This window comes from Mus caroli, unplaced genomic scaffold (genome assembly GCF_978045245.1).
Source record: "Mus caroli unplaced genomic scaffold, Mus_caroli_1 scaffold_6, whole genome shotgun sequence".
Taxonomy (NCBI): Eukaryota; Metazoa; Chordata; class Mammalia; order Rodentia; family Muridae; genus Mus; species Mus caroli.
Genome location: NW_028227261.1, coordinates 92,636,595 through 92,654,544, shown reverse-complemented (window position 1 = coordinate 92,654,544; position 17,950 = coordinate 92,636,595). Strand labels below are relative to the sequence as shown.

Genomic DNA, 17,950 nt, shown 5'->3' with positions numbered 1-17,950 from the left:
GTCTGAGCCACCCTGCAGTGGAGTGACGATAGCCCTCCCCTTTCAGCATGGTCACAGGGATTGGAGAGGACTCTACTGTAAGTAAATTAGCATGGTCCTTGTCACATTAACTAGGTAGGACCTACAGACCAACCATTAAGATGAAGGATGCACATGATTTTGATCCCAGAACTCCAGACAGCAAAGACGATGGATCTCTGAGTTTGAGGCCAGCCTAGTCTACAGAGTGAGTTCCAGGATAGCCAGGACTACACAGAGAAACCCTGTCTTAAAAGCCAAACAAAACCACCAACCAACCAAACAAACAAACAACCAAACAAACAAACAAAAAAGAATGAAGAGCAGGATGAGCCTTGTTCTGTGCATAACCTGATGTACAGCCCTTTCTAGGATCTGGAGGACTCCCCACTGAGTGCTTTGGGATTTCCCCGAGGAACTCGGGATTGGTAGTCAGCACACCCCCAGCTCACCCCAGCAGAACTAAGATAGCCGCAGCCATGTCAAGTTCCCTGTAGAGTGAGAGTGTGTGGGAGAGGATGAGGATGCTATGTGAGAAGGTCTGTGCTATGAATCTCTGAAAAATAAAGTAAGCATAGGACAAGGGGAGCCTGGTTACCCTAAGGGAAGCCCCAAAGTTCTAGGGAAGAGGAGGGTTCCTGGAGGGAAGTCTGCTTTCCACACTACATCAGCTGAGCAAGCGGAAGAGGAGGAAGCAAAGTCATGGTGACCCAGAGAACAGCAGCTGAAAGAAGAGGGTTGGTTGACTGCCAGTCCCTGTGAGCTGCAGGCTGGGGTTGACTGCTGTGGCTGTGGGCAGAAGGGACATGAAGGACAGTTATCATCTATTGAGAGAGGGAAGCTGGCTCACATGGTCTTCATGCTTGGATAAGGGAGAGAGCATGAAAAACAGAAACAAAAACTCAAGAACAATGAAAATTCCACTTGACAAGAAAAAAAAATGCAAGGAGAGTCCAGGGAAGACTGTATCTCTAAACACCATCTGTGTCCAGGTCTAGACAGAAACAGTTCTGCACACCACATATAAGAAATTAATATAGGTTCCACACGGTAGCACTTACTTGTATTTCTGGAATTGAGTGCTAAGCCAGGAGGATTTCAAGTTCAAGGCCAGCTTGGACTACAGAGCAAGAATCCTGTGTGGAGGAGGGGAGGAGGAAGTGGTGGAGGAGGAGGAAGAGGAGAGAGAGAAAGTTGTTACCACTCATTTCCCATGTGGGCTGCCATAACATACCACACAGCCTAAAGGATTAACAGTAACTGCTACAGCTCTGGAAGCCCAATGTTGTCCTGCCCATGGCGTTGGGTTCTGGTGAGTTGTGTCTTCCTGGTTTACGGATGACTTTTGTATGTCACCCCTTATGGGTGGCAGGGGAAGGGAGATGGGAGGCTGAGACCTGGTGTCTCTTCTAAGGACACTAGTCCCCATGTGGTTCCTACCCTCATGATCTCACCGAATCCTAATCATGTCTCAGAGGTCCCAACTCCAGATGGCATCACAGTGGAGCCCAGTACTTCAGCATGTACGCACTAGAGGGACTGTTCACAGGTTGCACGGCCCTGGGGTTGTATGGTGAAAAGCAGCAGATAAAATTAAAAAGGAACAGGGCAGAAGATCAGAGAGGATGTAGGGAAGACAGAATACAACAGCAGAATGAAACACTGCATGACAGTAATGACAGAGTTGCTCTGCACAGGAGAAATTAGCAACATGAAGGACAAGTGGTAGTGGAAGACTTTAAGAAATGCGTGAGAGCAAGGAACTAGCTCAAAGGGACGGATGGTGTGACCCATATGACAAAGATCACAAGGACATAATAGAAGAAACAGTTGTTGAGCTAATGGAACTTCTGTATGTGAGAGTTTGGAAGGCCTGTCATAACGTCAAGTGGAGTCAACACGTGGATGTACTAACATCAGTAGATCCTCGTGGCTTTAACGGTGTAGGTAGGAAGAGGAAAACGGAGGCATCTGCATGTAGAAAGCAAGTCGTATCTACCCCTGAGTTCCAATCAGATGTCTTGAGAATAAGAATATCATCTTGGAAACATTGTATGTGCCAAGAAAGTCAGTATGTTTGGAAGGAGAAAGGCTGTAAGAATTTTACACTGGGCAAATTGGAATTGACATGCAAATAAAAAAGCAAATTCAGAAAACCTTTGAAAAAAAACATCTACTCAGCAAACTGGTCAATGGAGCATGTGGAAGCACCCGAGAAGCTGTAGTGTAAGGGGATGTGTGAACAAAGACGTTTTAACCATTGTAAATCAGATTATCCTAAATATAGATGTGAGTTATAAAACTGGACTGAGAGTAGCTCAGCTTGTAGATAGATGTTTCTTGAGCATGCTCAGACCCTCCCTGCGCTCCATCTATAGCATCACATAAACTGGGCATGGTGATGCATGCCAAACACAACCATGTGGTAAGTTCAGGGCCAGCCTGAGCCTGTGAGAACCTGCTCCTAAAAAAGGGATAAAAATTGAAAGTAAGAGAGAGGCATGGATTGGTGAGTCATACAATAGAGTTATAGTGCTGTGCACAGCAGAAGACTGGCTAATCCCACTGGGCTCAGAGTGTGGTCCATGGCCAGCAGGATCAGCTCATCAAAAGTTTATTCAAAATGGAAATTCTTTAACTGTAGCCAAAACCTATGGCACCAGAATCTCTGGAGTAGAGCCTGGTGGTTGATCTGTACTGTGGGACTTTCTTACATGTGCTAAAAAAATCTCAGATAAAGGTCTGGAGAGATGGCTCAGTGGTTAAAGGCTGCTTTCCTGGAGGATCAGAGTTCAATTCCCAGCACCCACATCCAGCAATGTATAGCATACACCTATAACCCTAGATCCAGGAGATCTGATGCCCTCTTCTGGCCTCCATGGCCATCCACACTCACATGGCATCCACACAGAGACACATAAATACAAATAATTTTTTTTCAGTTTAATAAGAAATAGGTTAAACACCCTTTCTCAGCAGTGAAAGACTTTAAAATGCCATTTCTATCCCACTGTTAACAATTAAAGAAATATATCTTTATGCTGTCTAAAATAATAAGGAATATTGAACACAGGTGAAAATGGGAAAGCAAAGAGCTCATACCCAAACAGGCAGAGCCCAGGAAGACACACCAGAGTATAATGCACAGAAAAAGTGCAGGTTGACGCTCCTGTAGCCAAGATACTTAAGACCAATAATAGGTTTTGATTTTTGGATTTTTTGCATATCATAATGAAATATTCCAGGGTGGAATCTGAATCTAAATGCAGAATTTACTTACCTTTCATATATGTGTGTTGATAACCTCTAAGTGATCTCATTAAATATTTGTAATGTGACACAGAGACTCAGAGCTTGGAGTTCCCTACTTGTGGCATCTTGTTGGAGCATTACGGGTGTGGGGATTAGGATGTTCACCATGTAAAACCAAATTGATCGTGGCAATAAAAGCAAGCTTTATAATCTCCCTGGTGAGAAAACAGAAGCTGTCAAGCTCATTTGAAATAATCCCAATCACTGATGGTTTACTAACATCATACCTAGTTCTTATCTTTTCTCGTTGCTTCTGTGTGTCTTTCTTGGGGACTTTGGCCTTCTCCCTTAAAGAGATTAAAGGCCCCGTCATGGCTTATTGTGGCACCGCTGTCTGTTTCCTTGTGCGCACATACCGCCGGTGCAGTTTTGAAGTCGTGTGATGGTTTGATCGTCTGTCTCCCTTTCCACACAGCAACTTGAGGATAAGGACATGACAGTTTCTGCTCAGCCTCCGCTTCAGTGCCATCCTTGCTTAATGAATGAAAGCACGGGATCGTGTAGGAACATGTCATTAGACACATGCAAACACGTAGGAATCACGACCTGACAGATCACTAGGAACTTAATAATATTAATGCCAGATGAACTAATAAAGTGGTTTAATTAAATGTTTGAGCAATGCTTCTTAAACTCTCCCATGCATTAGAATGTTCTCATTAAAAGATAAATTTATGAGCCACACCCATAGAGATTTTCTTTTAACAGATCTTGGATTTCTGTCAGGCTCCTTTGGTCCTAATGTTACTGGTCTGGGAATCACTTAGGAGCAGTGTCTTAGGGCAGGTCTCATGTAACATAGCCCAGGATGACGTAGAATTCCACGTGCAGATGAACCTCTTCCCCTTGCCTCCCTATTGCAGGGATTACAAATATGCACCACCATGTGCAGTTTATGCAGAACTGGGGAGGGAACCTCGGGCATCCTGCATGCTGGGCAAGTTTCCTATCCCTGCAGTAGAAATTTTGAGGCACAAGCTTTCATACACCAAGCAATAATGTGCCTAATTTAAAAAGTAAATCCAGAGACGCAATGGAATGGGAGGGCTTATTGAAGCCTTTAGTCTTTGCTGGAGCAAATGGATAAGATTATGTAAGATTGAAATAATATAATTAAATTAATACAGTTGATCCAATAACCTTGACAGGAACTAATATACATACTTTTTCAGTATTCATGCATCAGATCCAAATATTGTTTAACTACTCAAAATCCTAAAGTTTCCGTCTTGGGAGGGAAGCAAAGGGGACTAAGAAGCCGGCAGAGACAAAGCTGCCTGTAATATGTGTGACAAAGTGTTGATATCAGGACTCTACAAATAATGTAGCAATTTTTTTAAAAGGAGATTCACAAAGAAAAAGCTATAGTTAATTATACAAGAAAAAATAACCAATTTCCTTAGCAATCAAAGAAAAGGAAAATAAACCTGTAGTGTAATTGGTTCCTCCCTCCCAGGTCAGAGATGCAAAATAGAGAGGTGGTAATTGTGCAGGGTATGGTTGGGTGATGGTGCCGAGGTTAGCAGAAGCCTCCAGAAGGGCATCCTTGCCCACCTAGCCCTAGGAAGTCATGGGCAGGCTCCTGAGCAGTGACTGTTTTTTAGATCACGTACCAGATGTGCAGAAGCCCCTGTAAGGGTGTGGATCCCAGCGCTTTTTAATAAGAGGGGGAGTGACTTGCAACAACCTGAATGTCCCTTGGTGGAGGGCAACTGGCTCAGCAAATTCCCAAGTCCCATGGGAGCCATGTATCCAATAAAGGCAGTCCTGGAGATCAATATTTATTGATTGGGCAAGATGTCCACAAAGTATTGTCGATTGAATACACCAGGTTACAAAGAGGATATCGATCAGGGATGGCTAATTCAAGGCCATAGGAGCCAGACAAATGGTAGCAGCAGAGAAACACCAGAGGGGAGGGTGGAGGGGTGTGGGGCAGGGCGGGGCAGCTGTTGATGTCCTGTGAGATGATGTTACCCTTGGTATAGGGATTGTAGAAGATGGCACTTGCTCCTTTAAAAATCGTTGAGCTTGTGTTTATCAATATTTTATAACTGTCCCCAGATGAACCATTTTACATTAGACATCTTTAAAGGAGGATTTAGGCAGAACCTAGAGAAATATAATGGTAAGAGTCTATGATGGACCAGCAAGATAGCTCAGCAAGATAAAATGCTTGCCTCATTACCTTGTGCCTGATACCTGAGCTTGATCCCCAGAATGCATGAAAAGGTGGAAAGAGAGAACCAACCACATAAAGTTGTTCTCTGACCTCTACTTGTATTCTGCAGCACATATGCACCCACATATACCTCAGACACATATAACAATAAACAAACAATATTTAAACCTAGTGAGGACTAAGAAGTAGGACCTCAGCTCTGGTGGGTGGGGCTACCCTGGAGACCCTGGAGATAAGGGACCATGGTTGTGACCCCAGCAGTGGGCAAGGCTTACAGAAAGGCTGATGGGAAGGTTGGCTTGGGGATCCAGCTGGGGTCTTCTTAGCACCAGGGCTGGAGCTTTTGAGACCCGAGACTAGGATATGTTCGGCACTGTTCTAAGAATTCCACACTCAGAGCTAATCCTCACAGCAGTCCTCTGGATATCCCCCTGTTACCTCCCTCTTACAGGTAGGAAAATGGAGGGACAAAGTGGTAAGGGGCAGGGGAGTTGGTTCAGTTCATAAAGTGCTTTCATGGAGACTTGAGGACCTTAGTTCAGATCCCCAGGGCCCAAATAAAGAGCCAGGTGTAGCAGCATATGCCTGTAATTCCAAGCTGGCAGAGAAGGGTGGATTCCTGGAGTACACTGGCCAGCCAGTCCCACAAAACAGTGAGCTCTAGGCTCAGCAAGAGACCTTGTCTCAAAAGATGAAGTAAACAACTGTTGAGGAAAAAACCCAAAGTTGACCTCAGGCCTCCTCACGCATGAGAACCCATGCACACATGCGTACAGGCACCCACTCTGCATTCCTACCCCATACACAGAGCACAAACTGTCATAGATTACAAGAGAGGCCATGCCGGGATTTGAACCAGACAGAACAACTCCACAGTCCAAGTTGAGTCTGGTTGGTGATCCCATAATGGATTGGAGTTTGGGTGCTAAGAGATAACTGATCTCTTGGGGGGGGGGGCAGGCGCCTGTTCTCACACCTTTTTCTCCTTCTGCAGAAACCGGCAATTACACCTGTGAGTTCTGTGGGAAGCAATACAAGTACTACACGCCCTACCAGGAGCACGTGGCCTTACATGCCCCCATCAGTGAGTTACTTCTCCAGTCGGGGAATGGGGAGGCCTGGGGAGGGACAGTGGTTAGCCACTGGCCAGGACTCTGGAGCCTTGCCAGGGAAGGTGTCAGGAAGGTGAACTCAGGTCTGGGCTATCAGGTGTCTGTGCTGGGCCCATGAGGTAGCCTATGAGGTAGAATAGCCTAGAAAGCCTGCTCAGAAACCAACTCGGCAGAGTCCTCTCAAAGTAGCTTAGGGGACTGTCTCTCATACAGTGGGTGTCTAATAGATGTGATTTGTCCAGGAACTGAAGTGGGCCCTGTCTCTACCTTCTCCACACACCTGCACGTTGTGGATTGCCTGACTCTGTGCACACCCCTATAGTTTCTATTTTGGGATGTAGCTTTCTTTCTGGTTGACCACTGCCCAACCTTGCTGATGGGAGGGTGCCTAGACAAGACAGCCCAAGTGGTAGAAAGCTAAGGAGACAGACAGCATGCTAAGGTGGGAGGCAAAAGACCTGAAAACCAGGCCCAGGGATCATAGGCTTACTGGAGACCATGACCATCCCTTATTCCTCTCCTGGCAAGGATACAAAGGCACTCAATTGCCCCTCCCAGGGAACATCAGTTTTCCATTCTTCCGATGCCTGGAAGCCTTCCTGGTGACTTCCCTGGTGTCTTTCTGCAGATGACAGTCAGAGGAAGGTCAATCCCTAAGTGTATGAGCCAGAGGGCCTCAGCCTTTCACCCTTTCCTGTACAGGTAGAGACATAAGTTGTGATGAGGCAGGATTTACATGACCTCTGGGGCAGTAGGGTGGTGGTGTTTAGGAGTTTACCTGTGTGGACATCTCACTGCATAACTATGGGGATCATCCCCCATTCTGAGAGTGGGAAGAGTTGGGGGGAGAGAGACAACCTAAGGTCACAGCACTGTCTGGGGGTGGTCCCAGGCCTTCAACAGCAGCATAGGCAGGTGGCTATGACTGAGGGTATCCAAGTAAGGATAGAGTCATCCACTGCTCCAAAAGGGGTAGCTTCCCAAGGAGTTCCTCCCTGCTAGCAGAGTGGTTAGGCAAAGTGACTCTCTGGATTGCAGCTTCAATCCTTTATTTGCGCTGGGGTGTGGTCCTTGGACTGTTTCTGTGCTGAGCTGTTGAGTGACCTTTTGCCTGGTGAGTCTCTCTGGGCTCAGGTGTCCCATCTGCTGGAGTTCTTGTGGTCTTTCTACCCCAGGATCTGGACTGACATCGGCAGCGGGAGATGACTTTCAGGTAGACACCTACTGTGGCCCTAATGCACACCATATGGAGAGAGAGTGTATGGCAGAGGCTCTACTGACTGGGTACCATCCTGTCCTTCTGATGCTGGTGCCAGGCATTGGGCTGTTTGTGGGTAGCTGCTGCCCAGTGCCAGAGAGCATGTTACCTAGAATGCTCTTAGAGAGAGGCGTACTCACAAGACCTAAGGCAGCTGGGTTTCAGCATTTATGTTACTTCTTTGCTTCCCAGAGCACATTGTTCTATTCATTGTGTTAGTAAGAGGGGTGTGGGCTTGAACCCCTCCAGGCAGCTGCAAGCTTGCCCCTCCACCCTGAAGCTGTGCAGTCTCCCTTGACACATGAAGAAGAAGAACACCACTTGCACCCTAACTTCCCTGATACCCTGGTGCTTCCCGCCCCCAATGGACTCCCTACATCTTTCTTATTTTCGTTTCTCTCTCTTTCTTTCTCTCTCTCTCTCTCTCTCTCTCTCTCTCTCTCTCTCTCTCTCTCTCTCTCTCTCTCTCTCTCTCTGATGTAGGTTCTGTTTTTCTGTATCTATCTGTTGAATGTGTTTGGTACTTATTTGCTGATGTCTTCTGAGAATTTTAGAAGCACCTTTAAAAAAAAAAGATTTAGTCTAGTTTCAGCAGAATGGCTTCTTCAAGGCTGGGCAGGAGACAGTGGCCTCGGGATTGGATCTGTGTGGGGAAGGTAGGCGCTGAGTGTGAAGGTGTGATTGGGTGGGTGGCCATGGCTGGGCATGTGTCTGGCGAGGATCCAGAAGGCTGACTGGGGAAGTTCTCCTGAGTCCCGTGTGTGTGTGTGTGTGTGTGTGTGTGTGTGTGTGCGCACGCAACTTATGTCTGCTTTTGATTTCACTCACAAAACATTTGGAAGGCTCACTGGTGTTATAATATCAGCTCCTTTGTTACTGCTGATGGGTTCCCCACTGTGAAGAATCTGAGTCTGTTTGATCACTTACCTGTTCGCTTGGGTCAGTTCCAGCTTTAGGCTGACATGAATAGAGCTTCTGAGAAATGCTTTTGTGATGCTGTCTGTGGGCTTGTGGGTCATTTCTCCAGGATAGATACCAAGGGATGGAGCAACTGGGGAATAGATTCGTTTCTTTTTTAATTATAACTGACAAACGATTTTCCAAATAGCCCATAGGCTCCCCAGGATCTCCACTGCCTGTTATGGGGTGGTAGGTGTATCCAGCAATCTGCTTCCTGTTGCTTTAATGTGTGGGCAGTGGATTTAAGTTCTGCTTCATGGTAGCTGGTGATGTTCATACTCGGCATGAACTTAATGTTTGTCTCCTTATTTTAGTCTGGAAAATATTTGTGTAGATAATTTTCCCAGGGTTTTGTTGTTGTTGTTTGTTTTTAAAGTTTGGTTGTTTGTCCTTTCATTGGCTGTTGAAATTCTTGTCCATTCAGGTTGGTCCACATCCCTCGTCACATGGGTATTTTCTCTGGCAGAACTGGTAGGTTCTATGCAGCACTGATGAGTGTCTCTCACGAAGTGTACTTTATCATTCTTTGCTACAGTAGGTGCTTTCTGGATCTTTCCGAGGTTATCCTTGCCTGCCTCATAATGGTGAGGCTCTTGCTCATACTGGTTAGAAGTGTCCCAGACCTCTGTAACATCCACACTTAGGTCTGCAGTTGAGTTGCACTCACCTGTGACTGAGGTGAGGCATGAGGTTAGGCTTGTCCTGTGCAGACTCTGGTCGCCTGACACTGTTTGTTGGTGTTACCTTTCCATGTTCAGGGCTGCTGTGCTCTTGCTGTGATTAGTTGAATGTCTAAGGGTGAATGGCTTTCTTTTTGATTGATCCATTTTTCTATCTTTATACACACACCATAGGTCTTACTTATTACTGCTCTTTAGGAAATCTTAAAACAGCTCTTGTTAGATTTTTTCACTTTATTCTTCTATTTAAAAAACTATATGGCTCATCTAGGAACTTTATTTTTTCACATAAATGTTAGAGGCTCGCCAGTTTCTATCAAAATAACAATGATGAGGAAAGGTAGGAAGGATAGAGGAAGAGAGGGGCCAAGGAAGAGAAGGGAGGAGGAAGAGGAAAAGAAGGGAGGAGAGGGAGTTGGGGCAGAAAGAAAAAATCAGTTGAAATTTTGTTTGGGATTACATTGAATCTATGGTGTTGGGTCTTTGGTCCGCCCATGGCTATGGTGTTAGGACTTTGGTCTATTCATGGCTGCAGTATTGGGTCTTTGGCCCATCCATGACTATAGTGTTGGGTCTCCCAGCCAATTCCTGGCTGTAGTGTAGCTCTCCAGGGATCTGGGGCTTCTTTAGTTTCTCTCAGCCTGTGTACTCCTCAGTCTTGACACCTGTTTCATTATATATTGTGTGACTTGGGATGCTACTGTAATTCTTAAACTTGAATTTCCAGATTGTTCCTGCCATTGCACAGAGGCAGTAGAACTTTGTGTTCTGGATCTGTATCCTGCAAGTTTATCAGATTTGCTCGTTGGTTCTTGTGGGTTCCTTTTCCTGTGGATCTCTTGATCATGATGAAGTGATCTGCTAATAAAAACTCTCTCCTCCCCGGCCTGCATTCTTTCTGATATCTGAGGGTGTTGTGGTCCTCACAGCTTTGTTTTAGGGTGTGCTGCACAATGTTGAATGGGAGAGGTGAGCGTGTGCACCCGCCTGCTTCCCATCACAGGGTTCAGTGTCTCACGGCTCAGTGCCATCTTGTCGCCCTTTCCTGTTGTGTCAGTTGCAACAGGTTCTCAAGGCCCTCGTCAGCTCAGGCCACCCTTCACATGGAGCCTGCTGGAAGTCGGACCTGTAAATCAGGGTTATGTGGCTCTTTCCTTCTGTTAAGATGATTGCGTGGATTCTTAACTTTTGTTGTTGTTTTGCTAGAGTAGTAAGTGGCATGTTTTCTTAATGAGTCATTGTACCTATGTTTTATTAAAATAGTTGAGCATACCAGAAAATCAGAGTGTGGAAGAAAGTTACAACATTGGGATGTCTCTTCTCTGTCAAATTTTCTGTTTCAAAATAGAATATATTTGATGTATACAACTAACTTTAAATATACACAGCTATACATATACAGAAGCACACACTAAAGATGCCATCACAGTGTGAAATTTGCAGAGGAACTTTGAATTATAGAATAGTCAACATAGCTTGAACACTTATTTTCTTTAAGAACATCTTTCCTACTCTGATAAAAACTTCTCTGGATTTTTCCTGACATTTAACCAAACTCTCCCAAGGGCAGGGAACTATGATCTTAAATTAGGAACATGCCCTGTGACCAACCATTGGGGTATTACTAAGGGTCCTTTATCAAGAAATAAGTCTTTAAAACACAAAACACCACCAGTGAAATAGGTTAATCCTATAACAAAGTTCCTACCATTTACAATGTAAAAGCAGTAAGCTTTAGTTCATGGATGCACCAAAATTCAGAATGTAAATCCACAGTCACCTTGTGCCCTTTTGTAATCCCTTACTTACCATATTCCCATCCCCCAACAGTCACCAATCTGCCAATATTATTGTTTTTGAATTTGCATTCCCAACATATGTGGACCATGACAGAACGTGCTTCACCATTGAGTGCTAGCCTGCCTTTCTGTAGCTCACTTCTTTCCGTGAATGAATACACATTACTTAAGAACAAGCACAGTCTGGGAAATGCACTAGGGCATTTTGTTGTGCAAGCATCAGAGTGTATAATTTACACAAAATAAGACAACTGCAACTGCTTTAAGTGGTGTGACATTATGGAATCACTACCATCTCTGTGGTCTGTCATTGACCAGGCACTGAATGGCAAGCAGTATATGATAGACATCATCCAGCCTTTATCTGCTTTCTCTTGGGTAAATATTTGGATTGTCTCCACCTTGGACCTCATGCAAATGGAGCTGCCATAACTATATGTACGAGTCTTAGTGGTATGGCTAGATCGGCAGATATTCGTTTGAAAACAGCTAGTTGTTGAGGCTGGCCGATAGGTCATTGGGTAAAACACCTGATGTGCAAGCATGAGGACCTCGATTTGGTTCCCCAGCATCCACTTAAAAACTGAATGTGGAAGCTTGAGTTGGTGATCCCAATACTGGGTTAGGAATGGAGAGAAGTGTGTACCAAGCGCTTGTTATCCAGCCAAAACAGTGAGTTCTGGATTCAGTGACAGACCCTATCTCAAAAGTGCTACTGCTAACTCCACCACCAACAGTACCAGCAATACTGTGGAGAACTAAGAAAGCGGTCTGAGGTTAAAGTCTGGCCTCATCTACCCCTGTTAACAAGGCACACCCCTGATCCTTCTCAAGTAGTGCTATTCCCTGATAACCAAGCATTCAAAGATGTAAATCTATGGGGGCATTCTTATTCAAACCACCACAGTCTACTCCCTGGCCCCAGACTTGTAGCCATATCATAAAGCAAAAATACATGCAATCCAACATTAACAGAAACAGCAAAACAATAATGTAGAGAACTAATAAAGCTATCTGAGGTTGACCTCTGGCCAGCATATGTGCACACACAGATGAGTGCACTAACACACATGTGCACAAACACATACATATCCATAGATTAGCTACAGTTTTCAAAGGTAAGTGAGCCATTTTAACTCCAACCAGTGCCATGTTCTTCCTATAATGTCCTTACTAATTAACTTAATCAATTAATTAATTAATTCTGTGTCATAGCAACTCTGTTTCATAGAAGCAGTTTCACAGAAAACTCCCTTCTCTTCCATTTTCTGAAGAATTTATATAGAGTCGAAATTGCTTTCTATAAATATTTTGATAGAAATTCAACACTTATATTCTCAAATCTGGCATTTTCTTCATAGGAAACATCATTTAGGAAATGTATTCTTTCTCTATATAATTATTTAAATTTTCTATATTTATTTTTATTATATATTTATATTTATTAAATCTATAATATATAACAATAACATTAATAATTTAGTATAAATTTAATAAATTAAAAATTAATTTATTAAAATATAATGCCAAAATATAATTTTATCATATATTTATTATATACATCATATTTAAAATATAAAAACAAGTAATTATTTTAAAATTACAATTGATTTTAATTTATTTCTGTTGTGATCAAATATGTATTGTTATTTCTGATCTTTGCAATTTATTGAGTTTTGTTTTATGGTCAACCATGTATATGGTCTCTCTTTGCTACGTTTTTCATGTTCATTTACCAAAAGTAATTAATCATGAGTAAGCTTGTGATTTGTTTTGTAGTATCAATTAGTTGAATTTGATTGATAATGTTCAAGTCTCTCTGGCCTTTCTTGACTTCAAAAAGAAATTGGTTTGCCTTATCAGGTACTAACCCAAAAATCTCAGGAGCCTCAACCCGGTTTTTCCAGTTCCTCTTTAAGATGCATCCATTTTTGACTAGTTGGTTTGGATGTCTGCTGTTAAATGCACACACAGTGTCACTGTGCTTTGAAGAGCTGAAGTATCACTGTAAATGATGCAACGTTCTTTATCTCTAAAATCAATTCTTCTGTAATCTTCCCTACAATATATTATGACCATCACACAGAGGGGCTTTTCTATTGTGTTTATACAGTGTTTCTTTCCCCAGGCTTTTGTTTGGTCATTTTCTGGCATTTTAAGTAGCTATAGGCAGTCCTAACTTCTTTATCTGCTGTGGTAATCTGTGCTTTTCCCCTTTTAAATTTTTATTTTTAAGCTTCAAATTAAAATGGAACATATAAGCCAGGAATGATGGTATACGTCTTTAATCCCAACCTTTAGGAGACAAAGGCACAAGATTCTATGAGTTCAAGGCCAACCTGGTCTACTTAATGAGTTCCAGGCCAGCGAGGGCTACACAGAGAAACCCTGTCACACACACACAAAAGAAACTGTCATGGTACAGTACATGTGAAAGTAAACAGAGAATAGAACTATTTCCTTTTAATTGAACACTTTAATACATTTACATTTAATATAGCTTATTGGCATGGTTGGATTTCATTTGATACTATGTATTTTTCCATTCATATTGCTAATTTTCACTCTTGTTTTCTTGTCTACTGCTGTACTAATAAAGTATTTTCAATTTATTTTGTTAATATTCTTCTATTAGCTCTTTTTTACTTTGTGGTTTATAGTATACATCGTCCATGTATTATAGTCTATCATGAATTTAGGTCATAACCACCGAGTCATCTTTCTAGACCTCTGAAGCCTTTTAAGTACTAACCAGTAATACTAGTTCTTACCAACCTGATTTTTGTTGAGAGTCATCAGCTTTGGCCAAGAGATTTATATTTTTCTTCTCTAATTTCTTTTTCCTCTCCCAAGACTTTAATTGCATGTTTATTAGATGCCTGGACGTGCTTACAGTCAGTTCAGTCTGGGTTTACTTTTTCATCCGTATTGTTCCTCTGTGATTCAGTTTGCCCTGCTTTCAGATTCATTAATCTTTTCTTCTACAGCATCTAATCTCTGCAAATTCCTTCTTAATAGCTCCCCTTGTTCTCTGCTACATTCATAGTCTTCTTTAAACCTTTGAGTACTGGGTATGTTTAATAGCTGCTTTAAGGTTTATCACTCATCATCTTATCATCATTTTTATTTCTGTGTCTTCTGGTTGGTCTTCCTTTTGATTTTGAACTACATTTTCCTGGTTCTCCCCAAAAGTAATTGTTTTATGCTGCACATTATAGATGGTATGTTGTGGGCTTAACTGGGTTGTGTTTTCTTTCTCTGAAAAGTGTCACCTTCTTTCTGGCAGATTTTCTTACAGAGCAACTTGATACTTCATAGTCTTGCTTTGAGAAAGACTATGAGAGCAAGTCAGGAGTCATTCTTATTTCAGGGTTACAGTAGCTCTTCCAAGGCAGAGCCCTTCTGCTTAAGACAGCAGGCCTCCTTTCTGGCAGGTGAGACCAGAAAGTTCTCCTAATCTTGTGCAACTTCTTTGAAACCTCTGAGTGTGCACACAGGTGTGCGTGTGACACACACACACACACACACACGTTTTCTCTGCAGAGATTCGCTCTACACAAATTATTTACTTTTTAGCTAAAGCCTTTAAGGAAGCCTCACTGGACATTTCTGGAATTCCTTCTTGGCTCAGTTATCTCTTCTTTGTCATTCTGTCCTGCCCTGTCCAGCCTCATCACAAATCCTGCCCTGGATCACTGTCCTTTCGGTTTAGGTTCAGTGAGTGGGTATGCCCACTGGGCCCTACTCTGTCCTATGAGCTGATTATCTCTAATAGAGTTTGGGGAATGAGCTGAGACACCCCAGGTCTGCTCTGTGGATCACATCACCAATTGATGAGGGCTGTAAGCTTTGATTTAACTGTCTTAGCTTCATCAGGAACCCCAGTCCTGTCCCAACCACTCCATCGTGGCCAGAAGTCTTCTTTCCAGGCCATGACGTTTCACCCGTTCCTACCTTCTGCCTTTAGTGTGCAGAATTCCTTGTCTTCACCCCTGTTCTTTAGAGTATAGAGACAACCCATGCCTCTCCACTCTCTTAACTTTTATCTGTATTTTTTCTACCTAGATTAATTTTTCAACTTCCTATAGGAGAGACTTTGCACCCTGTCATTGTTTAGGCGTGTTATGAATAAAAAAATCTCACGGGTATTTCTTTCAATGGGAAGTAGCCAATCTTTCAGAGATGCTCATTCCTAGTGCAGGTCCAGGTATCAGCTCCAGCCTGATGGTGCTCATATGAGGTCAACATCTGGAGCAGACTGGTAGGTAATGTCAGTTGGGAACCTGCTGGGACCCATCCATGCTCACGGTTAATCCACTAAGTGATCCTGAAGTAGTGACCAGACCTCTATGACCCCATCTGCTTTGTCCTTTGGGGCAATGGGAGGAGGAGGAGAGCCTGGTGGCCCTGTTACAGCCTCTTGTTGAGCTTCCTAACTCTGCATTCGACCTCGGTATTCCAAGTCTCCCCGTTCTGACTCTTCAGTACATCCCCTCATGGATAGCATGAGTCGTCTCCATCACTCCCTGTGATTCTCTCAGGCAATGAGCTCCTACACTCAATGCATGAAGATAGGGGGATGAACTGGAACACTTGGGCCTATAGAGAGCCGGGTCATCCATGGTCACAGCACTCGTCATTGATGGCAGTCAGTTCCTGGAAAGGAAGAGGTGATGATGGTCAAGAAAGGCATTTTCAAGGAGGGCTTCCTGAGGAACTGTAGCATGTAGGCCTTAACTGTTAAGTTACGCGATCAAAGGAAACAGCCTGGGAGAAGGCCTTGAGCTCTAAGGACAACCGGTGTTAGAGGAGTTGAGAGAGTGAGGGGCCTGAGCTGAGTCTGGTGAGGTGAGAAGGCCCAGGCAGGGCAGCTGGAAACAGATGATTGCCTCGGTTTACTGGATCAGGTGTCTCACAGGTGCCCTGAGGTCCCTGTTCTAAGGAATGCCAGCAGACATCAAATATGAAACTATCCCCAAACATGGTTCTGCAGCCACAGAAATGGGTCTCTGAGGAAAGCGGCTGGCCAGGCTGCTGCTCATGGCCTCTGTCCTTGTTCCCAGGGCTCTGGATGTGTGGATCCATGGTGTCTCATGATTCTTGGAGGGGATCTAGGATATTCCTAGGCCTCCTTGAGCTTCTGGCTGCCTGAGATCCCATGTCATCTGGCACCTTTTTCCTGGGTGTCCTTAAGGACCGTGTTAGAGTTCCTGGGCCTTTGTTTTCCTGTATCTAAGCAGGAACATTAGTAGTGATTTCCTTGTGTGGAGCAGTTACTTTAAGGGGATGTCTCTGGGCTTTCTAGATGTCTCACTGAATCACTGTGAGGCTACCCACTCAGAGAGGGCCATCCTGTCTCATCAGTGGGGCTAGGCAGGGGAAACTCTGTGCCCTGTAGAGTTCGGAGCCCAGGACTGTTGAGGCCAGAAGACCTGGAGCTAGGCTTCCACGATGGGCTGGCCTCTCCAGCCTCATTACAGGCCTGAGAGTGAGCCTCTAGCCCTAAACTGTTCCTCCCACCGGGAGACAGTCAACAGTCAGAGGTGTTCCAGGACAGCATCAGTGTTGGATGTGTTGGGAGAAGCCATCAGATAAGCCATCCTTCCTGTTTGACTCAAGTCAGAAAGAAAGGGAAAGCATACAAGGTATCCTTAGCCAGCAGGGAGCTCCCTCAGCTTCCCTCACAGCGAGGCCCTGGGCATCTCCTCAGCCATGCTGGGTCACGCTAGAGCTGTGACTGAGTGACTCCCCTCCCTGTGGCACAGCTGGCCTTATAAAGACAAGCATCTCTGAGAGCAGAATTGTAACAAGGACCTGCCTCGTGGAGCCAGAAAGCCAGATTGGCTCAGAGCAGTGACCCAGGCCCTGTGTACAGGTGGGGCTCTCAGGATGGTGCTCAGTCCTGGGGTTTCTGGGACCCCCTCTCTGCCTGGTTCCGTTCTTTCCATGGAGAGACATAACTGTAGACCTTCCATGGTTTCATGAAGCAGGTCTTGTGTGCTTCTCTTCTGAGTGAGTCAGTTTAGGCCCAGGCTCAAGGCACTCTGCCCACCCAAGACCACCATTCTCACGACCTAGCTCCCTAGAGGATATGAATAAGGAAGGCTTCCCAAACCTTACAGGGAACAGGCATACCTCTGTGACAAAGGCAGAGTGTCCTAAAGAGAGCAGTTCCCAGCCCCTGCCCATAGGGTTCTGTAGGGCCCCTCTCCTTTCCCTCTCCCCTCTCCCTACTCTGCTCCACTATCCAGCTCCAAAGAACCTTCTGCTCACCATCACTTACGAGCCAGATTCCCTTTGAAGGAAAAGGGCTGAGAATCAGATATGCTAGAAAATGTTCTCCGGGCTGGGGTAACTAATCCAGATTCTCCAAGGCTAAAGACACAGACCCGCAGAGACTGCACAGAGGTGGGGGGGGCGGGGCAAACAGGAAGCCCGAGCATGATCCAGAGGTCAGGCTTCCTGAGAAGGTAAAAGGAAAACTAGGGAAGATTCCCGACTTTCAAAGGTTCTCGGGCTCCTCATGGGTGCTTGAGCCCTTGCTTTCTATTCAAGGAGGGCAGGTTGGGCAGAGAGGCATCAGAGTGGGACTTCGGGGACCCGTGGCTGAGAGGCCACCTCCTCGGCAG

General features: G+C 44.5%; 1 protein-coding gene across 7 annotated transcripts in view; it reads left to right on the top strand.

Annotated features, from left to right (window-relative positions):
- Positions 1-17,950, top strand: part of Znf618 (zinc finger protein 618) — a 175,963-nt gene that overhangs the window by 135,492 nt on the left and 22,521 nt on the right. For all 7 annotated transcript variants that reach the window (XM_021160792.3, XM_021160791.3, XM_029476688.2 and 4 more), the window contains one exon: positions 6,507-6,596. In XM_021160792.3, coding sequence (XP_021016451.1) covers positions 6,507-6,596 — 90 coding nt within the window. The remainder of the gene's footprint in view (positions 1-6,506; positions 6,597-17,950) is intronic.